Source organism: Rhinolophus ferrumequinum, chromosome 10 (genome assembly GCF_004115265.2).
Source record: "Rhinolophus ferrumequinum isolate MPI-CBG mRhiFer1 chromosome 10, mRhiFer1_v1.p, whole genome shotgun sequence".
Taxonomy (NCBI): domain Eukaryota; kingdom Metazoa; phylum Chordata; class Mammalia; order Chiroptera; family Rhinolophidae; genus Rhinolophus; species Rhinolophus ferrumequinum.
In genome coordinates, this window is record NC_046293.1 from 30252584 (window position 1) to 30278043 (window position 25460).

The 25460-nt window shown below is 37.9% G+C and overlaps 1 protein-coding gene across 1 annotated transcript; it reads left to right on the plus strand.

The window, feature by feature from the left end:
• The first annotated feature begins 8295 nt into the window (after positions 1 to 8295).
• Positions 8296 to 24952, plus strand: MGST1 (microsomal glutathione S-transferase 1). The gene is made up of 4 exons (XM_033118045.1): positions 8296 to 8505; positions 13163 to 13311; positions 15487 to 15581; positions 24368 to 24952. Exons 2-4 carry the CDS (start codon positions 13186 to 13188, stop codon positions 24612 to 24614), a joined length of 468 nt encoding a protein of 155 aa, XP_032973936.1. The 5' UTR covers positions 8296 to 8505; positions 13163 to 13185; the 3' UTR covers positions 24615 to 24952.
• Positions 24953 to 25460: the final 508 nt, after the last annotated feature.

Genomic DNA, 25460 nt, shown 5'->3' on the forward strand with positions numbered 1-25460 from the left:
GAGAACAATTATCACCATTGGGTACATTTCCTTCTAGTCCTTTTGTGTGTGTGTGCGCGCGCGTGCGTGCGCATGTGCACGTTGTGTTTCAACAAAGTTAGGGTCCTATATTTATCATGTACTGTAGATTGAAAGGTGAGTACAGATAGTCTAGTAGGAGTGTTAAAATAGTACAAAAGCGGTACACTTACAATGTAACATATACAAGGTGCCATGAAGAAGGTAAATATCAACTGCTACAAAAAGTTCAGAGATAACGAAATCTCTTTTAACTGCGTTTCAGAACTAAGGAAAAATAGGAGTTAGGTTAGGCTCTACAGTTTTTAGGTAGACTGAGGTGAGAAAGAAGATATTCTCAGATAAGACAACAGAAGTGAGGAATAGCAATGAAAATAGGGAAAACCTGTCAATTGACCAACCCCAGAGTCAGCAGTATATTCAGACTTTCCCCCCAGTCTTTTGCTTTCTCTGCCTGGCCTGGAACTTCATATACAGTTAAGATATCAATAATTTGTATACTTACTTGTCATGAACATATTTGGGCATGTTGCAGCCATTACTGAAAGAGAGTATAGGGGATGGAATCTTCTAGTGTTAGTAGGCAGTGTCCGGTTACAGTCAACGTCAGTATAGAGCAAACTATTTTCAGATCTCAGGTGAAGCAGGAAGCCACTCTCTTCCTCACAATAGGGGGTCTAAACTCCACCTCTATCTTTCCTATCCCCAGTGAGTAAGAGAATAGGAGGTCACTGACCTTACAAAGAGGTGGCCCCCATGGAGCGCATCATCATCATCTGCAGCCAATCAGCACGTAAAGATCATATTGGAAAAAAAAAACACACACACATTCCCATCCAGGTTGTCTGGAGCCTCCCACATACATAGATGGCCCTACGAGTAAATGTCCGAGTAAAGATTCAGGCTTCACAATAAGATTTCCAAAACTAGATGCAACGTAGGTTTTGCTGTACAAAAATAGAGTAGAACACATAGGAGAAAAATCCATTCTGAGTGAAGTTATTTCCAATTACTGAGTTATTAAATCCAATGATTGCCAGTTTCTTCCCAAGGAGGAACCGGAACTGTGATGAGAGCCTGCTGTATGCTCATTATTTGTGAGTTGTTTAACCAAGACATGGCTGTGTTCAGGGGTCCCCAACTTTCTCAGCCTGTTGGTCGGAGCCCAGCTCAGCACCTCTCCTAAGTTCCTGAAAGAAAATCAACTCCCTAAGTCTTTAGAGTGAGTTGGAGACTTTACTGAAGATGGCACGGGGAAAGAAGAGAAGTGTTGCGTTACACACCATGCCTGAAATCCCAATGAAAACCCTCACTAGCCCCATCTATTCTCCCTCCGGAATCCCTCTTCTGCTCTAGTAACCCTCTCCTCTTTTGATCTCTCTTCTATTTTACACAGAGGTATTTCAACTCTTTTTCTGTTGCCAATTTCTTTCAAGGATGTTGGGAAATTGTAAATTACAAAATTTCCTCAATGCAAATTTACATTTTGACATGGGTACATAAGGTTTATTGTTTGTTTTCAAAATGTTTGCTTAGTGATTTTCAACAAATCTTTCATACGCTTTCAAAGAGAGAAGCTTGAGTATATATAAGTACTCCTTTGAGTGCTGTTATGACTAGGTGTAGGTCCAGCTTACCTCACTATTACAGTCAAGATTTTGACACCCCAGAAGTTGACTGAACCAGGTAAGAAAACTCATTCCATTTCCCAAGTACTTCACTTTTACTGCAGTATGATCCATCCTACAGATGAGATTGGAAAGGTAGACTAGTTGAAATTATTGCGTTTCTTAAATTCTACTATAAGTTCTGAATAGAGAGTAGCTTGATCAGAGCTGTGCTTCACAAAATCCCAACAGGCAGTGCTGGGTGGGCTATACTGGTGGGGAGAGAGGCTGAAACTGGAGAATCCATTTAAAAACTTGTCAGTATTTCTGTGGTCACTTGAAAGGTATCCATTGATGGGGATTTGAGATAATTCTCCAAGTTCTAGTACAGCCTGATGAGGCATTTCCTTTATTCTGGACATTTCGTTAGTTCTCATTTGGTTTTCCACCTAGAAATGGAATACTTTGCAAAGTAGCTATGAATAGTCGGATTGATGGAAAAGCAGAACACTCCTTTTTAACTTAAAAATTGGAATTCTGATTTATAAAATAGCAATAATAAATATATTCGTATGAATTCATTTTGGAGAGCTTGAACACTTGCCTGGGCCAGTAAAAAGGAAATATTTAAAATCGTTTAATAATAAATTAAATATTTAAATTACAACATATTTAAAGACAAAGGCATCTGTGAGGCATCTTAGTCAGCCGTGCTTCTCCCCTCCCCCCTTCATTTTTTTTCAATTGTCATATGACATTTCAAGGTCATTAATCTCTGTTCTTCAGTTTCCTGATCTATTCAGGGAAGTTAATAATTGTCCTAACCTGTTGTTTTAAGAATCAAATTATCAGTAGAAGAAAAAACACTTGGAAAAAAAATGAAGTGCTATAAAGATTTAAAGGGATAAAAGGTCAACTTTATAAACAGAAATTGTTTGGCCCTATGTTCGTGATGGGCAATACCTGGCTGTGCTAAAGAATAAAATACACTTAATTTATATAAAATGTATGTCCCTGTCTCTCAATGTTTACTATAATGTGCTCTATTCTTGGGTTTTGCATAGTGTTAAGAAACATTTGTATTAGATGTACATTATTTCTGGGATACATTTTTTCGTTAGTATAAATTGTTACCTCCATAAAAGAGTTTTTTGAATGTTTAGAAAGATGCCCAACCAAGATGAGCCAAATCAGATGTTCTCAGTTTGGGGTAAGTTGTTCTCTGCTCACCATAAATACAATCCTTCTTAATAACATTTAGTAATCTCAGTGCCTGAGTCTCCCTTTCCAGCACGAATTTCATACCTCAGCCTTGCCTAGCAATTTGTACTGTTGCTACCGCTGATATATCTCTTCTAGAAAGAAACAGGCTTCAGCTTCCAGGATTGTCACATCAGGAGCTTTCACAAGAACACAAAGATTCACTCTATTGTTGCACATCATAGAACTCATGCCTGTAGCTTGAAAATAGAAGTCTTTGGTGTAGGCATTTGCTTGTTTGACAGTTCTGTTCTAAATTTTGAAACTGGTGGTACTGTAAAGTGCCTGTCTGACAATGGTGTACCAGAGCTTAGTCATGCAAAATAATTATTGTTCACGGTTCCTTAGCTGAAGTCAATAGCTCCGTGCAAAACACAACATAATACAGAGATCTAAAGTTACTAAATCAACACTGAGAAAAAGAAGAATTTTAAGAGGTTTGGCAGGAAAAAAAATAGCTTCTGTAGGATTTGCCACGTGATTTCTCTCAACACAGGGAAGACTCTAATATTTCTAAAAGAAGCTCCATGATGGAAACGATGGTAACTTTCAGTAGTACATTCTGGTAACTGTTGTCAGTAAGCTTATATGATGTCAAAGAAACAAAAGCAATTATGGAGATATTAACAAATGGTGTATGGTGCTTATTTTCTAAACTGAAATAATATTTTCAAGTTTGCTTCTGTGAATGCATTGTTTAAAAGCCTCCAATATAACACCTACACTGAAGGGATTGATTAAATTAATCTAAGTTTATGACTAAAATTTTGTGACTCGGGTGCCAGGATGTCTCCCCTGGACCTGTAGTAGAATCCATGAATCAGTGTAGTGGTGTATTCTGGAAAAGTCAACACTAATCCCACAAATGAAGAATTAAGTCTCCACGTTGCCTGAAACATTTGTCAGGGAAACTTGGCAAGCTGAGGTGTTGCTGTTTGACTGCTTGAAATGAATGGATGATGTCCTTCTAAAACCCTGGCAGACAATTGCACTTAAGAAGATCCCTCTTCTGGGAAAAGCAAACAATATCTTTCATTTCTTTAGAAGAGGGAGAAACACAGAAATACACTAGGATTTCAAAGACTCCTCTATAATATATTTATCTATAGTTTCCTTCAACACTTTCCATCCAACATTAAGATGGAATTGATAGAGGTTAATATGTATTTTAGGCTTAGCTCATTGCCACCTTTCACAAAGTTTATGAAACTTTTAAAAATTAATTTGTATTTAGGTATAATTTGCATATAGTGAAGTATATAGATTTTAAGTGTGTAGTTCAATGAGTTTTAACAAATGTATACAATACTTTCATGTAACTAATATCCTGAAAATTTTCATCACTCCAGAAAGTTTTCTTCTGCTCCTTTTAAGTCAATCACCACCCTCATCCAACCAGAAAGAAAACACTTTTCTCATTTTTATTGTCATAATTTTACTTGTTTTTGAACTTTATATGAATGAAATCTTATAGTATGTAGGCTCTCTCTCTTTTTACTTAATAGAGTATTGAGATTGGGTCATGTTGTTGTATATATCAGTAGTTTATAATTTTTTTTATTGTGATGTAGTTAGTATTCTTATATGAGTATGCCACAATTTATTTTTCCATTTTTCTGCGGATGGACATTTATGCTTTCCCCATTTTCGGTAATTATGAATAAAACTGCAAAGAAATTCTTAAACAATCCTTTTTGTATCTCTATGTCCTCATTTGTCTTGGGAGATACCCCGGAGTGGAACTGTTGGCTGGTAGTCTAGGTCTGTGTTTATCTTTACAAGAAACTAGGAGACAGTTTTCCTAGGATGGGTGTTCTGTTTTATACTCTCACAGGCCACATGTGAGAATCCCATTTGCTTCACACCCTCCTCAATATTTGATTGAGTCTGTCTCTTTAATTCTTGCCATTCTAATGTTTTGGAAGAAGTATCTCATTGTAGTTTTTATCTGTTTGTCTCTGAAGACTAATGACATTGAACATTTTTGCATATGTTTCTTAGCCATTTATGTATCTATTTTTGTGAAGTGTCCAAATCTTTTGCATATTTTTCTATTTTTAATTGTATACTTTGTCTCTTAATTATTGTTATAAGTATTCTTGGTATATTTTGCATACAAGTTCTTTGTCAGATAAATATATTGAGAATATTTTCTCCTAGTCTGTGGCTTGCCTATTCATTTTCTTAATGATGTCTTTCAGGTTTTAATTTTGATGAAGTCCAATTTATCAATTTTTTTTTTCTCTTATGGATAATGATTTTTGTGTCTGGTCTAAGAAATCGTTGTCTACCCCAAAGTTATGAGGATATTTTTCTATGTTTTTTTGTAGAAGTTTGTGGGAACAGAGTCCCAGAGAACGGTTTCCAGGCTCTTGGCCTCACGTGGAAAGGTGCTGGCTCAGTTATTAGATGGCCATCAGCTGTTACCTGTTAGCCATTAGCCACTGATATAATTGCCGTGGTTACGCTAGGGGGTTGGTTGGTTGGCAGAGAAGCAGATGGCGGATTGCGCGTCATGTGGCTCCTGCTTCCTGTATCTCCAACCCAGCCGCCAGCGAGAATATAGTTGTATGACTCCCCTATTCATGGCTCCGTTGGTGTTCCTTTTTGGCCTCTATCCTGCTTTCTTGTGCGGGGAGTGGGAGCTGAGTCCCTGCATTACAACGTTTTATAGTGTTAACCTTTAGGTCTATGATCTATCTTCAATTAATTTTTGTGTATGCTGTGAGCTAGAGGTTGAGTTCACTTTTTTCCAATATGGCTATCCAGTTGTTCCAGCTCCATTTGTTGGAAACTTTCCTTTCTCCATTGAATTGCTTTGGCACATTTGTTGAAAATAAATTGACCAATTAAGTGTGATTCTGGACTTAATTCTATTCTTTTGACCTACTTATCTATCCTATACCCTTACATATTCTCTGGATTAGCTTCAGAAGTTTTCCCATTTTTTAGTCTTGTCCTTCTCATTGTGACTACTTTTACATCCCACAGGCATTAGATTCAGAGTTATTTCAGAAGTTAGTACAACTTCCAAACTCCTCTGGATATTAGAGTGTCGATCTATAAAATAGGAAAAATAAGAACTCCCTTGTAAGGTTGTTGGGAAAGATCATACCTTTAAAAAGTATATTATAATTCTAAACTAATACTTGTATGTTTAGAATTTTGTATATTTCTGATTCACCTTTTGCTTCCCTTAATCTTAAGATATGTTTTTATGTATGTTTACTGAAATCTCCAAGAAGGATACATGCCCTTAGTTTCAGATTGTGGGGGCACCTAGTCTGTGGATTTAGGGAAAAACAAAAATCTAAGATAATTAAAAGGAGTGATGGGCACCTGATTTCTTGATGATGGCAACCCTTTCGGATATTTCTCTTTCGTCTGTTTTGTAAAAGGCATTAACTATTAGACTTCTATGTGTAATAATGCTTTATTCTTCCAGACCTTTTTGATTTGATCTCCCTCTTCTTTATCGTGGCAGCTACTCTTTGCTGAATAATCTTTTCTCTCCCCACCCCAAATCAATGACCTTTTAAACTGTTTTAATACTTACTAGGGAATTTGTCTCAAGTAATTTCCTTATAGATTTAAAATGGTGGTGAGGAGAAGGGGTCTAAGTCTGAACCCTTCCTGTTACCCAAACTAAAACAAGCTGAATAATAACTCTTTCTCTTCCTCACTCATTTAAGAGCATATTACAAAGAATAGAAAGTATACATTCTTTCACAACCTTTTTCCTCTTATAGTCTTGGTTCATACCCCAATTTTCATTCTCATATCTAAACTGAAGTATTTTCTTCCTCAAGTTTAGTGGCAACTTTTTAGTTTATTGGCTTTTGTATTTACTAGATTGTAAACTCCTCAAGCACAATTATTTCATTTTTATTTATCTTAGTTTCAGATTTTAGCATCAAGCCACGTCCTTTTATTTACTTCATAAATGTCTCGAATTAAATTTATTACAATCAAATGATGATATTGTACAAAGACAGTGTCATGTATATAACAGACAGGCAGTAATTGTTCATGGTTTACTGATAGCAGGAACTCAGTGTTTATCATTGATTAGTTAAGTTCGAATACATTTTATAATTAGAACATCAGATGAGTCTGGTGCTACTTTCTTTTTAAAAACATGTTATAATTGCTCATCTGGAACTCTGTAGATTTTTTAAGTAGTAGCTAAAAAAATAGCTTCTGTAGCTTTTCCTGTAATGTTATCCATAAGATTTGGGCCATGTCACCTCATAAAAAATGAAAAGTCTCTTAAATTCTTGTAGTACTAAACTCCCATGGTGAGAATTCATAAGAGACTTATCTCAAATTCTGCCCTATTCCAGTTAGTGTTACAGCCAAGTTTCAGTGTACTTTCATGAGATAGGTGAATACAGTTTTCAAAAGATATAGACATAAAAATGAAGCACTAATGTCTTCTGATGCTAGATTTTCCAACACAGACACTGATATGTTTACTTAAAAATTGTTCTCAGTCTGTGATTAGTTTCTCTTTCCTAGAGCTAACTGGTAACTGTTACTTTCATTTTTGGTGGAACTTAGATTTGTCCATCAAATCCAAGACAACTAGTCCTGGGGGCACCCCTTAAAGCCTAAAGGAGGTAAAATTAGGACCCAAAAAACCCCCAAACCTCAAGCAACAACAACAACAAAACAAGGAAGGATACTACACATAGCAGGTAGTAAATGCATGCGAAGTATTACCAGGAGAGAAGTAACATAGATCAAAAACATAAATCCTTAAACATTTTTAAATAAAGCTATGGAAGCTAGACCCATAAATATTGTTGTGGGTTAGGTAGCTCAGAAATACCTCTAATCTATTGATATTTGAATAACTATGCCTTCCTAAAACACTCCCTTAACTGTCCCTGTAAAAACCATACTAAGCTGATTGTGTAATGAAGTGATCCAGTATGATCTCCTCCAATTCCATTTTGAACTCTGTACACAAGGGGAAAGATTGAGGAAGCAAGTTGTCTGGGATACAGATTTCAAAGGGCATAGGTGATCTGTGCTAGATGTTTACACTGGGTCAGTGCCAGCCTTCTCCTTGCCCCAGGTGTAGGGAAAAAGTTCAACGAACATAATTTTACCAATGACTTCTAAGCAGTTTATTTTCCCCTAGAGATTTAAATTTTCTATAAAGCTGTTAATGCTTTCAAATTTCAACATGAAGAGCTTTTTTTTGCATTGTTTCCAGCATAGTAAAAGGTAACGGCCTTTTCCTTGCTTTCATTCCCATAGTTAGAATGTTGGAGGATACAGAAGTCCTCTAGACAATCACTAACGTCCCTGCCCCCACTGAATAGGAGAAACGGCATTTCCGGAAGGAGAGCATCTATAGGCTCCAAATAGAAGGGCTCAAACAGGGGAACCGGTAGGCGCTGGTTCATATCCGAGAGAAATATCAGGCGGTTTTAGGGGAGGGGCCTGGCAAGGCTGGGAGTCCTGCTTTAAACTCTGGAGGGCCAATTAGGAAATTAGCCAGAGTGGGCGCGGCGCCGGACTCCCGCCCACCCGCGTGCTCTGAGAAAGTCCCCGCGGTGCTGCGACTCACCCGCTGGACACGTCTGCTGCCTTACTGCTGCTGGGGTCCACAGTAGGTGCCGGGGAGGGGATGTGAGGGAGTGGGTTTGGACGGTGGCGGGCGGAAGGGGAAAGGTTGGTGGCGGGTGCAGGCGGCAGAGGTCTCTGCCAGCCTGCAACTTTTTGGCTTTATTTAGCTGCTACCGCGTTTCCGCAAAATAAGACCTAACCGGAAAATAAGCCATAGCATGATTTTTCAGGATGACATCCCCTGAACGTAAGCCCTAATGCATCTTTTGGAGCAAAAATTAATCTAAGATAAGGCCGGGTCTTATATTAATTTTTGCTCCAAAAGACGCATTAGAGCTGATGGTCCAGCTAGGTCTTATTTTCAGGGAAACACGGGTAGGGACCGTCTCTGGGAGTTAAAGCCTCAGATGTTATTGCTATTTCCGGAGGGGTAGGTGGAGAGAAGGGTGCGTGCAAGTCTTTCAAGTTCCTGTTTCCTTTGAAATAGTTCTAAGGCCTCTCGGGTAGTCCAGGCACCACTTTTGTTTTGTCCTGTTGCTAGTGCCTGCTTTCTCTCCAAGGGAGTGCCCTGGGGCTGTAATCAAGCATTGTGTTGTGTGGCCTGCTGGAAACTTCCCCAGGTCCCAAGCTCACAACCTTTAAGCCAATCAGGCCTGGAGTTCTCAGGGCCCCAGGCTGCTGTGAATACCAAGCTGGATACACCTTGTGCATTCGCTGTGGGCTTCCATTCTGGGAGTTGGGGTAGTTTGGGGCTTTGTCCTCTGCTGTTTCCAAAATAAGAGGACTGTGTGTTGACTGTTTTGGTCATTTTTTAAAATGGCAAATCTGTCCAAATTTGAATATTGCTCTCTGTAGCAGACAAGCACAATTTTTACTAAAGGTTTGTTTGAGAGTGGAGTTTATTAATCACTGAGGCTGGAAAAGGAAGTCAGCTCAGTCTCCTGAAAACAGCCTCACCTAGCATCCCCGGGAGCCACCAGCATTTTCCTCCCAGCACCTGGGCTCTGAAGCATAGGAGGGCAAGTTTGCAGTCACCTCAATCAGGAAATTCTAGAGCCCAAACAGCAACAAGGGCACCCCGAATTGTTTTTTTTCTTTGTCTCATGGGTAGTGTTGTGTTATATTGGTTTCATAAGGTTTAAAATGCTGAATCATGAGCCTGGGGATGTGTGCCCACATTTTCTGAGTGTTTTGCAATATTGACATTGGTTATCATAAATAAAGGAACTTTGCTCCTTTTGGCCAATAGCCCATAAAGAGAAAGATTCCTCACTCAACTGTGGTACGGGTGGGGGAAGGGAAGGGAAGATAGGAATGGCATTTGACAGAAAAAGGCCTCCAGAAAACCAGAGCCGTCTCCAATTATTGTTAGCCATGATGGTGGATAGCCCACAAGTTAAACTCTTGAGAAAACTGGGTTTCAGTCTTGGTCCCTCCACTGTGAATTTGGGTCAGATGACTCACTCTACGTCTCTGGGCCTCAGTTTCCTTATGTGTTAAGGGTAGAGACAAATATTGTTTGCTATGAGTATCATAGAGTTTTCCAGATCAAGTGAGATAATGAGAAAGCTTTATGAAAACACTAAAATTGTATCCTCAGTACCTAGAACCCTGCCAAAGTCGGAGCTATATATTTACCAAACACTTACAGAGCACTTACCAGGTCTCAGTGCTGTTCTAAGTACTTTACACTTTGCTCATTTAACGCTCACAGATTCCTGTGAGGTAGGAAGTATTACTAACCTCATTTTACAGGGAAGGTGAGTAGGCCCAGAGCAGTTAAATCACAGCTAGTAAGTGACAAGAGTCGAGATCCAGCTGGACTCCAGTCTAGTTAGTCTGTGCGCTCAGCACGCTGCTCTTTGTCCTCTCAAAGCCAGTCAGTCACCTGCACAGTAGGGGACAGAGCCCTGCTTTCTGGTGAGACAGACTGAGGCACTCTCTATTATGCCAAACACTGATGGACAATATAAGAGGCAACACACTGTATATCGTACTAGTTTTTTTTCTGTAAATTGTAAATAAATTTCATATATTGCTCTGCCTACTTTTCTTAGATTATTTTTACCTTATTCCTAGAATACGCAAATCACCTCACATTTTACCCTCTTAATTATTACTGCTACTGTACTGCTCTCTTCCCTCCTGGCGACCTTTCCTGTAAAAGCTTTCAGTAATTTTGTTTGGAGCACAGCACCCAGCTATGATGCAGGCGCAAGGCAACTTGCTGACAAATCAGCTTTGAAACAAATGTCTAGCCAGCATCACCTATTCAACGCTAGAAATGAGTCCTATTTCTGAATGTCTTACCTTCACTCCTCACCTGACCCTCAGATGTGCTGGGAGTGGTAGATGTTGGTTGAGAGAGGCCATTCCTTCATGGGCCTTTAGGGTGTGATATCAGAGGCTCCGTGCCAGCCCTTCTCCCAAAACCACATTCCTGAGGAGTTGAGCCACATTTTGGTGACTGAGAAATTCTCTGTGTGAGGTGTAATTTCAGTGTGTTGTTCACATTTAAAGGAAAAGCCTCCCATTGTCCTTTTCCTCCAACTGCTGACATCTTTGTGTTCTTTTCCCACCAACAGTTCTGGAAGGCTTCCACTTACTTGCTCTCTACACTTTCCATACCAGTTTTCACTTGAGGGAAAACATTCTCAGGAATTTTATTCCAGTACTAGATAAATTTCATTCTGTGAACACTAGTAGAGACCTAAAGAAACTGTTTTAATTTTAAGATTATTGTTAAATAGCAACACTTCCTACTTGATAAACTTTTCCTAATTTTTTTTTTTTTTTCATTAACATCCTTGCTGTTTCTTCAGATCTCTGTCTAGAGGAATAGAACTTAGGGATCCCTTTTAAAGCTAATTACACGAGCTCTGAAGGATAATGCAATTTATTCATGACTTTCACCCCCTCAGTACTAGAACAAGTGCAGATACAGTAAATGTTACTGAAAGTGTAGTCTTGCATATAAACTTATTGAACATACTGTGTTTTCAAGACTACTGACTTGTGGGGGGGGATTTAATTCGTTATACGTTTTTTTTGTTTTGTTTTTTTAAACTAGGATACATCATTTCTGTTCGCCTAAATTGAAGGAGTATATTTTTGGCTTACCCTTTAGAACAGGGGTTACTTAGGAAGCTTTGGTTTCTTTATTTGCAAAATGGGAATAATAGTACCCACACTGTAGTGTAATTGGAAGACAAAGAAGATAACAGCTGTAGGGGTACCAGCAGTGCCAGCTGCAGAGCATGCATATAGTCAATGGTAGTCAAATCAGCATTGAGCAGTTTTCAGTCTCTTGAAGGAGACAGTGCAGTGTAGTTAGTGTATGAGATATGAGGTCAACGATGTGGGTTTGTGTCCCCGCTTGGCTGCTTAACATCTCTAATTCCCATTTTCATCTGTAAAATCGACCTAGTTATGAGGATTATGATGTAGTGACAAAGATTATGTAAGGTAATGCATATAAAGTATATGGCATATTTGGACACGCAGTCAATTCTTATAAAATTAAATATTTATGCATGTGTGTGATTTATATCATCTTCAACAGCAGCACGTAGACAACTATATGACCAGTAACAGAGTATAGAAAGATGTGTAGGTTTATAGATTATTGGTAGATGGATGGAATGATAAGAATTTGATAGGTGTTGGCCTAATATGGTTGCATAGAGGAGTTGAGTTTTAAAGGCACGGATGAACATCGTCTGGAAGAGGTAGCACTCCACCCTAAGCAGGTTAAATGCGTTTAAGTTTGGGTGTGAAAAGAGATGTGTGTTTATGTGGAAGAGACAGAAGGAGCAGATAGCAGAGATGACAATAGAACAAGAAGGGGTTAAAAAGCATGATTACCAGATAGAGTTTAAATGTTAAGCTTTACCCTAAATTCCTACCCACCTTGTCTTCAGAATCACCAGTGTGCCTCAGCTTTCCCCCTGCACATTCCTAATTGTACGTCCAACTCTGGACTAAGATAGTTATATTCAATTTACTCTTGGCAGCTTTTAGATGGAAGTGGATCTGGCATATGAAGTAACCTAAAGAATTGTGTAAAGCTAATCCTCCTTCCCTTATTCCTTCTGTGAGAGTACCCTAAACGCCACATTTTCACCTCGCATTTGCAATCCTGTTATTTCATGTTTCCATTATCCCGCTTCCTCTTCACTTGTGTTGGTATTTATGACGATCATGATTATGGTGGTCGTGATGATCATGGTAAGGCTATAAGAAACTTCTTCACGGGCCAAGTGCTGTGCTAAGTGTATTCCACATGTTGTCTCACATCCTGACAGCAACACAATAAATGAGGAGCTATTACTAGTCCCAGGGTTACAAGTCATTCTGGTCACTTGTGTCCAATCTGTGGTTCATCCTGATGTAAAAATATGATTTTAGTGTATCCTTACAGCATTTTTCCTATTTGTTTTTGCTGGTCATGCCCCCTGAATTTCCATTTTCCTTCTACTCATTTGATGTCCTCAAGCTTAATGACGTAGAACTAGAAATAAACCATAATACAGTTTATTTTGAAATTTTAGAAAACTGAATGATTATTTCATCGGCAAATAATCCAAGGTATTTTAAAGAACAGTAGGGTTGATGCTGCAATATAAGCACACCGACTGACCATCAAGTTATTTGGGGTATTTATGCCTGCTTTTTCTTATCTTGTCTATAATCTTTTTAAGATCCCAGATCAAAATTGAAAAAAATGGTTGACCTCACCCAACTAATGGAAAATGAAGTACTGATGGCCTTTGCCTCCTATACGACGATTGTTCTTTCAAAAATGATGTTAATGAGTACTACGACTGCGTTCTATAGATTGACAAGAAAGGTAAGACGGAGGAAATCTTTTCTTTGATGAGTGGAAATTCTGAACAGCAATTTTCTTAATTTCCTTTATTTGTTTTTGTAAAGTCCAGTGGCACATTGTTGGATGCTGCAAATGAAATATGCAGTCATTTGGTATATTTATGGAACAGTTGCTTCCCCCCAGAAACTAATAAATGTTTTTGTTTGTTTGTTTTTTAATTGTGGATTTTACCTTTTGTCATGCTGCTTAGCATATGAGATTTCTGAAGTATCAAAGTTTTTCAAGGAAAGCTTGTTATTTTGAAGTTAATTTACCAACTAGAGTTTAGAAAATAGTTATTTTCCAGACAGTTAAGTGGTGTTTTCTGCTCTATTACAGGTCAAGGATATGCCTTTGGGGACAAAATTAAAAAGTTCTTATTCCCATAGTAGAGCTCCTTATGAGACAAAGCATTTGAATTTTGTATATTTCTGAATTCTTAAGTGGATGATATTGCTACCCAGCCTTATACAAATGATTTAAAAAAAAAACAAAAAACAAAAACAAAAACTAGAGGCATGGGCAAGGTGGTAGAAAGATTTTGGAGCACATAGCCTGCTACCTTGACAAAGTGAAACGATTTTCATTGGTGTTTTTTCTGTGCCTATTCAGCAACTTCTTCCTGAAAACTACCTGTTTCTCTCTTCCTGCCTGTCCTGAGTTTTTGTCCTCCAGAACCTTGATTTTATCTACAGGTCACATTCTACCCTAAGGTATTTGCTTGTTACCATCTTGAGGTGGTGTATTTCCTTTCCCAAGGATATTTGCATTTTAATGGGGCCACATACCCATGTGTTAAAATCGCTACTGCGGCAAGGTGTTAGAGCAGCAGGCTATAAAGTGGCTGCCTACCACCAGGTCCACAATGTCCTCCAGAAATATAGTGGCATCCAGGATAGCAGAAATGTCCCCTGTCTTACAAGACAAGGAAAAAAGAATTCAAATTTGTGGAGTCCGAGTGATGTGTACTAGGAGCCATGACGCTCTTTGTATGAACCAGATCATGGAATCACATCGTTGTTAGCATTACTGTGTGAGGTCATCACTAATCTGCTTCTTTTATAGCTGAGGAACGGGAAGTCCGAGGAGTAAAGTAGCTTTCCCACGGTTTCACATCGCTAAAGGGAGAGGCTGAGATTCCAGTTCATGTTTGTTTAAACTCAAATCTCATGCACTCTCCATTGTAACGCATTTATTTATTCTAAATATACATTTTTTCGCAATCTAGTGTGTGATAGACATTTATTTAGGAACAAGACAGACAGACCTGACCTCAGAGCTGATACTGTATCACCTTCCTGCCTGTCAGTTCTCCTCAACATTTTTATATAGAATAAATACTCATATCATATTAAGAAAAATACTGTAATATTTATGAGATTTCTGAGCTTATATTAAGGCTAATTTTGTAGTTCACGTTTTTGTTTATTAATTGATTATAAATTATTAAGCCATGGAACATACTTAAATATGTTTTAAGTGCGCCTTTCAAGTTTCAACGGATGGGGAAATAATTTCAAACAGCATATAAATCACAGAAAGGAATACATGAACATATATGCCTTAGAATGTGTACTTGGCGTTTATAGGAATGTAATTCAACATCTTATATTTCACTATATCAGTCAACTCGAAGTTGTAGTTTATTCAGTAAAAGAGAAGAGGTCTACATATCCTAACAAAGTATAAAATACAATTCCTGCCCCTCACTCTTTTATGCTTCTGATATTCTTAGCAAGTAAACTTATGATTTTCAGATGAGCCAATCAGTTGGAAATGTTAGTATCCTTGAGTAGAGGGTACCTGAACATCGCTATGAAGAAATGCCAGTTCACCATAATAAAAGTCAATGGCGGCTTAGAATTATGACCTCTTTTTCATTTTCCTTCCTTTTCACTATTTTTATACATTGGTTTTTATTTAGATTCTTATTAATGCTTGTCTTTTAAAAAACATGTTGCACTGCTAATAAAAATTCAGATTTAAACTATAAATGCGCTCCCCTCCCCACGTTTGATCTATTAGTTCAATTTTTTTTCCCCATAAAGGCCATCCTGGATGCCTGTATTTCTTCTGTTCAAATGGAAATATGATAATATAGATAGAATACCCTGATGTAATTTGGTATTTCAAAATTTTTCTTGGTATTTGGACTAGGTTTTTGCCAACCCAGAAGACTGTGCAACCTTTGGCAAAGGAGAAAATGCCAAGAAGTTTCTTCGGATAGATGACAGAGTGGAACGTGTACGAAGGTAAACCCATGGTCTCCTGAAATTACTTACTTGTATCAAAGAATTTTGGTCAAGATGTTCTAGCGTTGAAGTATTGAAGAACAAGGAAGAAATGTCAGTCATCTTATCTAGTCCATATGATAATTACAGAAAATTAGGGATCTAGAAGTCTCTAACCATCACTGCAGTTGCACATACTGCCAATTTTGCTATACTTTTATATGCATCTTGTTGGGGTTAATGACTTTGTTTTGTGTAGGGATATATCAAAACTAATGACAGGTAGGAGATAGGATGAGAACGGCAGATTCTTGCAATTTTGTCATCTTTGTCCAGAGGTGAGACTGTCAACTTTGTGTAAAAAGATGAAGAGCTAGGTATTTTTGCATAAGGTTGAAAATACGGATGTGAGAAGTCTTTCTCTCCCCTCTCTCTCTGTCTCTCTCTCTCCTTTGCAGACGTTATGTTTAATGTATTGAGAATTCATTGAACAATGAAAAGTAATAAGCCAAGATATCATCCACACAGCTTCCTAACAATACAATTAATATCCTTATTTTAAAAGCACATTGAATTTTATTCTGGAGTTATATTTCTTAATTCTTGTCATAAAGTAAGGTAAATTACAAAATTTTTTTCCAGCTTTACTAAGGTATAAATGACAAACAAAATTGTAAGACCTTTAAAGTGTACAACCTCATGATTTAATATACATATCCTTTGTAAAAGGATTCTCCCATCGTTAATTTACACATCCATCACCTCACATATTTACCCCCCCCTTTTTTTGGGGGGGGGAATGTGTGAAAACATTTAAGTTCTACTTTCTAACAAATTTCAGTTATTCAATACAGTGTTATCAACTATAGCCACCAAGTTATACATGAGATACTCAGACTTCATTCATCTTATAACTGAAACACTGTACCCTTTTACCAAAGTCCCCATATTTCCCCCATTCCCAGCCTCTGGCAACCACTTTTCTGCTCTCTATTTCTATAAGTTTGACTTTTCTTCTTTAGATTTCCCCATATAAATGATACCATATAATATTTGTCTTTGTCTGGCTTATTTCACTTAGCATAATGCCCTCCAGGTTTATCTATGTTGTGAATGACAGGATTTCCTTTTTTAAGGCTGAATAATATTTTACTGTATGTATTTACTACATTTTCTTTATCCATTCATCTATTGGCGGACACGAGTTCTTTCAGTAACTTGGCCATTATGAATAATGCTGCAGTGAACATGGGGATACACACATCTCTTCAATGCTTTCTTTTACTTTGGCTATGTACTCAGAAGTGGGATTGACGGATCATGTGGTAGTTCTATTTTCAATTTCTTGAAGAACCGCTATGCTGTTTTCCAGAGGGGCTGTACCAGTTTACATTCCCAAAAACAGTGTACATACAGGTGTTCCGTTTTCTCTGTATCCTTGCCAGCGTTTGTTCTCTTTTGTTTCGTTTTTTTTATAATAACCATCCTAACTTGGGTGATAGCTCATTGCAGTTTTGACTTGCATTTCCTTGATGATTAGCAGTGTTGAGCACCTTTTCATGGCCATTTGTATGTCTTCTTTGAAAAAATGTCTTTTCGGCTCCTTTGCCCATTTTTAATTTGGGTTATTTTTTTATCTATTGAATTATATAAGTTCCTTGTGTATTTTGGATATTAACCCCTTATCAGATATGTGGTTTACAAATATTTTTCCCCATTACATAGGTTGCCTTTCCATTTTGTTGATGATTTTCTTTGCTAAGCAGAGGTTTTTTACAGTGTGATACAGTCCCACTTGTGATTTTGTTGTGTTTGTTTTGTTTTTGCCTTTGCTTTTGGTGTCAAACCCAAAACCTCACTGCCAAGACCCATGTCAAGTAGGTTATCCTCTATGCTTTCTTCTAGGAGTTTTTACGTTGCAGGTCTTGCATGCAAGTCTTTAATCCATTTTGATATGATTACAAGATAAGTGCAAGATGAGGTCCAGTTTCATTCATTCATGATTACAAGATTACAGTGCAAGATAAGGTCCAGTTTCATTCTTTTGCCTTTGGAAATGCAGTTTTTCCAACAGAATTTATTGAATGGAAGCCCTGTTGTCTATCAGAGTCAGGTGGTCCAGGGACCAGTCCCTTGTGCTGCAGCTATAAAAGCCGAGGCACAGATGTTTCCACAAGCTCCCTCCAGGAAGATGCTGGTGACTTGGAGCAGGCTAAAGGGTAAAGGCAGGGGAGGTGTCTGCTGGCTTTCCTGTTGCTGGGGAGGATCAAAGCCATCCCTTAGGTGAGTGTTAAATTGGAAGCCTGACCCTCTGGTAGCAGCTTTTAAAGTGTGCAGCTGGATTCCTTTCAGGGAAATACAGGGAAATGGGCATTTTTGTCTCTTCCCTCTGTGCTTGAGCTCCAGGGGATAGCCAGTTAAGAACTCCTTCTTTGTTTGCCATGGTCAGGTGAGGGTCAGGTGGGACTCACGAAGGGAAACACCTTGGCTATCCGAGCCAGGCCATCTGGGGACCCATGCTTCAGGTGGCAGTGAAAGAGCCGGGGCACAGACGTGTGTGCAAGCTCCTTCCTGGGGATACAGGATATTTGAAGTGGGCTACAGGGAAACGGCAGGGACATGTGAGCGAGCTTCCCCCGTCTCTGGGGAGGATTGCAGCCAAGCCATAGGTGTGTGCTAAATTATAAACCTGACCCTCAGGCATCAGCTTTCAAAGTCTGTAGATGGAACTTATTTAGGAAAAGGCTGGGAGATGGGCGGTTTTGCCTGCTCCCTCTGCTCTGAGTCCTAGGGGAAAAGCTGTAGTAAGTGCTAGTATCTCTATATGCCCATTAACAGCTGCTCCTTTGTTTACTGTTGACTTGTGAATCCGGTGGATACAAACTTCGCTGGCTTTCACAGCTAGATGCTTTGGGGGTGTGTGTTTGTGGGTGGGGGTCTGTCCCTCAAGTGGGAGTCTTAAAAGCTGGAGTGCTAAATGTGGGGTGCAAACCCTTTACTTCTTAGGAAGAAGCTGGGAGTTGAGTGTTCCCTCCCAATTAATTGTATGGTGCTGTACCAGGGGTGCGGTTTATGATAAGAGTGTATCTCAGCCTTTCCTACCCATTTCGATGTGGGTATTTTTCCATTCTCTCAGTGTGTAGGAGGTGCTCATCTAGTTTCTGGATTTATTCAGAGTTAATTGCTCCGTGTGTAGCTGTACATTTACTGTGTCTGTGTGAAGAGGGCCATTTAGAAGCCTCCTATGTTGCCATCTTGGTTGACCTCTCTTCAAATTCTTATATTGAGATTGCATTGCCAGTCTATTAATTACCTTTCTCTAGCATGTGAAACATAAAAGTTATATACCATCTTCTCATTTAGTATTTTCTGATGCTCATCCAAACTGGTATAATTTTAGACACATTTCAAGGAATAGATAAAATTGTATAAAATTAAAGAAACAGTGAAGAGTTTTTCTAGTTGTACTTAAATGTACAGATATTTAGTTTTGTGGTGCAGAGTTAAGACAGGGAACATAATGAGTGTGTTTAACTAACTTTCTTAGTTGGGTGAGTATGAATAGAAAGTGAATTGGAGATTGAGGGAAATGAGTTTTACTTCTGTAATTCAGCTATCAGCTGGAGTCTGTTGTGCTGGAGTCTGTTGTGCCTTTAGGATCTAGATCATATTTGCATCATCCCTTTTTCAATTCCCTGTGAACAGGTCTGAAACCCCTCCCAAAATTTCTGCAGATTGCCTTGTGGTATGTATTCTCAAGATTAATTCTCAACCTGGGTTCCTGCATTTGTGCATGCTTCCATTTTCTGCAGTATGTTAGGCTGACGTAGACTTGTCCCTTTTCTCAACTCTCTCAACAAATTAACTAAAAAAATGTGGGTAAAAATAGACTTGAATAAATTGAGGTGCAGAAGAATTTACACTGTGGCAACACAAACATTTCAAGTTGTGTGTTAGACTTTTGTGCTCTAACAGTGTCCTTCAGCATTCACTCCCTGGGAAGTTGCCCTGTACCTTCTTCACCTCAAGTAATGTCCAGCATTATACCACTTTGTGGGCTCATTACCAAACTCAAGTTCAGGTGCTTGCTGATCGTGAGCCAATGATGAGAGACAAGAGTTGGTGGAAAGAAAAGTAGGTTTAATCAAAATGCCGGCATTCCAGGAAGATGGCGGACTATCATCACAAAGACCACCTTCCCTGGACCTAGAATGGTCAAGAAGTTTTATAGGTACACAAGAAGTAGCAGAACAAAGGAAAGGGAAAGTTAGTGATGTGATTCCATAGTGCTGATGTCCGGGAGAACATCTCCTGGTGTCTAGTTTGTCCGGTGATTGTCCGATCTTAGGGGTGATTCATATGTCATCTGACTGAAAATTGCAGTTCAGAATCGCAGGCTGGTTGTAGGCATCCAGATGTCTAAAGGCTGAATCAGTTTCTTTTAAATCAGCCTTCTGGCAATTAATCAGATTAACAAGGTATGTATGCACACAGACGCAAGAAAACAAAGTTTTTGAATCAGGTAGGCGGGAAAGGAAACAAGAAAAATAAACTGAATTGCTAAATCTTGAAAAGTGCACCATCACCCTTACAGGCTTTTCTGTCCCTTGTACTCTTTCACCCTTCCAGTACTAAAATTAAATTCAGACGTTTCACTTATACAAAACAGTTTAACTCCAAGTTACTTATCAACCAAGACTGTTTTTCTTCCAAGAGGAAGTCTGTGCTAGATAGTTAGAATAAAATTTTAACTTCCATGTCACTTAGTTTTATATTTGTTAATTTGGCATTCCTACTGAGTAAATTGGCCAGTGTTGGAAAATTCGTTGTGCCAAGAATATGGATCTAAAATAGTGTGAGGATATAGAATCAATTTGAAAATTGCAAACTTTATCAGAGAAAAAATTATGTGTTTTGGTGAAAAAGAGTAAAAATTAGGAAAAGGCTAGTAAAGCTTTGTGAAATTGTAAAATCCACTCAAGGGACATTAATCATTTAAAGCTTTGTCTTTTCTTTTTATGCATCCTATTTAGAGCAGACAATCACATACATGATGCTTATCATGACCCTATACTCATAACGTTGCCCAGGACTTGAAAGTGATAACAATTACATCCTCAGTGACATTAGTAAGATTGAAAGGAAGATCCCAGTAAGTCTTGTGCTTAACCAAAGATATTTTATTTGGGAATGTACAATTCTTCGTCACTCTCCCTTCCCAACCCCTACTTCAACCCCCATTCCCAAAAGATTGTACTTCTAGAGGAAAATTCCATTTTCTAAGCTGATCTTCTAGTCAGGTTGTGAAACACAAATAAATTTTAGTGACATAATTGACGGTAGTTGTGAAATGAGTCAGTGTGCTTGAGGAGGTGCAGCAACTGTGCACAGCACCCCCTGGTGACCAGACACTGGCTTTTCAGTGTGTCAAGAGGAGAGAATCTAAGAAAAAAAGGTGTCCAGTTTCCAGCTGATTTTTTTGAGATATTATTGGTCCTATCAAATGTTAATAACAACACACTTTTGGAGACACTTTTCAGGGAAAGAGTTTTCAGTATATTCCCTTTCCATTTTTAATCTAGACATTTATTATTATTGTTAATAATATTATTATTACTTCAACATGTAATTGTAAAGCTGTCCTATTAGCATATTCCAATGGCAGAGACTGAATGGGACTACAAATGAAGTGAAAGGTATACTTTTAGGTATGAAGTATTGAGAAAATTAATACATACACATATACATATGAAACAATTAATTAAAAACGTAAAGTAATATGCATTGAAATGTCAAGATAAGTGGCCTAAAGTAATTTATTTATGTTCTGGACAGAGAGAAATCAGTGGAGATTAGAAAACATTTTACATACACATTTATTTAATTCTATCTCACCTTGTTCTGGAAAGAATTCAAGACCATATACGTTAAATAGAGCAAGATAAAAAGCAAATTGTAAGGTAATCAGGGCAGCTGAAGAAATCAAGGGAATCATTTAAAAGAAGAAAAGAAAGCTTGGGTTTGGTGTTTAGGGAAAGGAGAGATATTCAGAATATACTACCTTCAAAGGCTGGAATACCCCTGTCCTAAGGGTGTTCAGTGGGGATTCTCGCTGGGATTCTGTCAAGGGCCTGATAAAGCATGGGCTAGGAGTTGAAATAGATGACTTCCCTTCTGGCCCCAATGCATGAACACAAAGCATTTACTGAGAAATTACTGTGTGTGTCACTGTTACTTCTTCCATTGGGATGATATGAAAGAACTTTAAGAATGAGTTCCTGCCCTTGAAGACTATAACTTTTCCCCTGAAAATGAGACCAACATGCATGTAATAAACACAGAATAATATAAAGCAGTCTTCCATTAGATGTGAAGTTGTGTGGTATGAGGTTTAAGTTCCTAGGGTATGTTTAGGAATGTTTCATGAAGAAAGAATGTGAAGGATGCTAGGATTTAGAAAAAGGAAGAGATCATGTCAAATTGGGAAAATTTCTTTGTGGGAATTTGGATACACAGCTGTATGCTGAGCGTGAAGAGCTTTGGCTGAGATAAGGGAGTCAGGAAAAGTGGGGTTTGTAGTTGTCCACACCTTGGTAATTCTCAGACATATAGCAACTCTGGTCCAGGTCCAGTTGACACCGAGATCCAAGAGGTTCTAATCTGAGAGGGGAAGGTAATGGCAGGACTGTCATGAGCACAGAGCAGGGCTGCTGGGAAGGTCAGCCAGTGATACCAAGGGACATGTGCCCAGAGAAAGGAAAATGGGAACACCAGCCATGGAGTGGGGGCATAGACCCAGGTAGAAAGTGGTCACACATAAAGACTGATGTACACCTGGTAATAGATTTGGTAGCCATCTGGAAATGACACAAAAGTGGAGGAAGATGCCACTCTAGGATGAGTTCTGTCATTGGAGCAGAGAAAAGGTGACAGTGGAAGGGTGATAGTGAACTCCCGCAGGTCCTCCCTGGGAGAGCTGGGTAAGTGTATGCCCGAGGCAGGGTCTAAAAAGTACAGCATATAAAATGGCATAAATTAGGAAAAAATATGCATTTCTGTTGAAAATAGGCCTTACCAGGACAATCAGGAGTGTTATCTGTGAGACTCTTTTGAGGACAGGAAAAGAGAATGGAAGAAGAGAAATAAGACAGAGAGACAGAGGCCAGAAAAAATGACAAGGCCAGTAAGGTCAAAGGAAGCCTTGCGCCTGAGCTTCCTTCTCTCTACCGCCATTGAAGCTTGTTACTCCTTATTGTTCTTGACTTTCTTCCCTGTTTTAAAACTGCATTCTGTTTGCCAATCGCTTAATACAAGCTTAGAAGTGCATTGTTTTTCTTTTCCACAGGGTGTTCCTTTTAAAGGTTCTTCCCCAACTTTGAAATATCTGTCCTTTTAAAATGTTGTAAAGGAGAAAACTAACATGCCTAAGATTGGAGGTGAAGCTATGTCTGTGGCCCAGCAGGAGAGTTCAGAGGACCCAAACAAATACCCTTGGTGTAATTGGTGAAATAGGCTCTTCTTTAGTAGAAAATCGTATTTCTGTCCTTTCTTGCCCACCTTACTCTCGGTAGCTCTTGGGTTGTTCCATGAAAGAGCAGACACGAACATTCATCTCTTTCTGTCTTAGCTTTTATTCAGGAATAGGGAGTTCTTTACTTGAATCTATCAAAACCATTACTTATCTAGGTTACTGTCTCCTTCTTCATACCTTTGTGTTGTCTTCATCTCTGTCAGGCAACCTTAGAGATAATCTATGGAAAACAGGAGAAAGGAAAGGAGGAGAAGATAGCAGTGATCACTGAGCACACAGTATGCCATAATTATATAATTTTTTGCTAGAAGAAAAGAGACTAACAGGAAACAAGTATTTTTCATTTTGAAATATGTATCGATGTCTGATAAACACTATCAAAATCTCAATTTCTACTCTAGATTCTAAAGCAATTTTTAATTCAGGAGACTTAAAGAGGAACATCAGATTTTAAAATTAAGCTCTTTAAAAAATATCAAATCAATAATAAATGTGCCTTGTATTCACACTCTTAGCCAGAGAAGCCAAGTTCCCATGAATTGGAGGAAAACTTGTGGCTAAACCATGCTTTGTGTTTTCTTCTAGTTGTGGTGTAAAGATAAAATTTAAGGAACATATCTTTCTATTGTCTATCATTTTTGTGTATAGTTTCTACTTTGCTCCCTTACTTAGCTAATTCCTTTTGTAATTTCAGGATAGATTGGCTGAAATGTTACCCATATTTAAATGGCTAGTTATGTACTCTGTTATTTGGATGTTGAAAGCATGAGATTCTTGATATTAAGTTGGTAAATTAATTCTTGGCAACCCATGGTTTGGGTGAATGAGCAAGGATTGTCTCAGTAACCATTTTGCAGACTAGCAGAAGTGAGAAAGGAATCTTAAAAAAGATCATAACCAAAAGGATTTTCTTCCTTTTATAAGAAGAATGTTGACTCGCTCTTGTATGAACCCTGGAAGAAAAAGTATTTCATATCTACAGAAATGAAGTGAGTTTTATTTTATAAATGTAGTTTTAATATTCTTGAAAGTACAAATGCCTTCTCTATGTTGAAATGCACTGAAAATAAAAGGAAGCAAAAATAAGAAGACATTTTAAATAAAAGCCAAGGGGGTAAGAAAACAAGGGAATTTGAGAGAAATAAAATGAGTCTTTCTTTATATTTTTAAGATCCATTAAAACTTATATTAATATTTAGTTTTAGGAGATAGGGAAAAATGAATATATTTCTGCTCATTTAAAAATTAGTGTTTTACTAGTCCTCTTTTCCCACAGGGCCCATCTGAATGACCTTGAAAATATTGTGCCATTTCTTGGTATTGGCCTTCTGTATTCCTTAAGTGGTCCAGACCTCTCTACAGCCATCCTGCACTTCAGACTCTTTGTCGGAGCACGGATCTACCACACCATTGCATATTTGCTACCTCTTCCCCAGCCTAATCGCGCTTTGGCTTTTTTTGTTGGATACGGAGTTACTGTTTCAATGGCTTACAGGTTGCTGAAGAGTAGATTGTACCTTTAAGGAGAATCATACAACTCAATTATCCAATTATTTTCTAATAATTCTGTACTTCCAATTTATAACGAATACTTTTTAAGATTTTAAGTGGGAAGGAACAGAGAAATTAAGATGGGGAAAACCATCACTAGTATCTTTCATTCTCATTATATTTCCACTACAAATTTAACATAACTTTTAAGTCTTTCATCTTACTCTTAAAGTAATTTGTTGTAAATTTTGATTATAATTTGTAATGTTTAACATTTCATATTTTAAATCATAAAGTGAGTGTACGTATGAGAAACCTATATTTTAATATTGCTGAAATGGGCATATGAAATAAAGAATTTAAAGAATAATTTTATTTGGTTTTCTTTTTCCCAACTTGTATTTTCCAAAATTTCAAACCTATGGAAAGGTGGAAAAGTAGTACAATGAACTTTTATACATGTATATGTTTCACCTAGATTTAACAATTGTTAACAGTTTGCCATATTTGCTTTTTAGCTTTATCATTCATTCAGTGTTTTTCCTGAACAATTTTGAAGGTAAGTTGCAGATATCAGTATACTCCACTCTGAAATACTTCAACATGTGTCCCGTATGCACAAGACAATCTCTAAATAACCGCAAACCATTATCACACCCAAGAAATTTAACATTAATACAATAATATTATTTAATATAGCTAATTCATATTGAAATTTCCCCCATTTTCTTAATGTCCTTTATAACTGCTTTATTTTTGATCCAGGAATCAAACAAGCACCACACAAGCATTTTGTTATCAATCCTATCTAATTTTCAATAAAGTCCGAGTTTTTTAACTTTTTTTTGTGTGCCTTTTATGACTTGCACATTTTTTGA

Bases quoted from the DNA above. Each gene is read 5' to 3' on its own strand.
- MGST1 (XM_033118045.1), top strand. From the start codon at position 13,186: ATGGTTGACCTCACCCAACTAATGGAAAATGAAGTACTGATGGCCTTT. The intron at 13,312-15,486 runs GTAAGACGGAGG...TATTTGGACTAG, and splicing joins TCTATAGATTGACAAGAAAG to GTTTTTGCCAACCCAGAAGA. The intron at 15,582-24,367 runs GTAAACCCATGG...CTTTTCCCACAG, and splicing joins AGAGTGGAACGTGTACGAAG to GGCCCATCTGAATGACCTTG.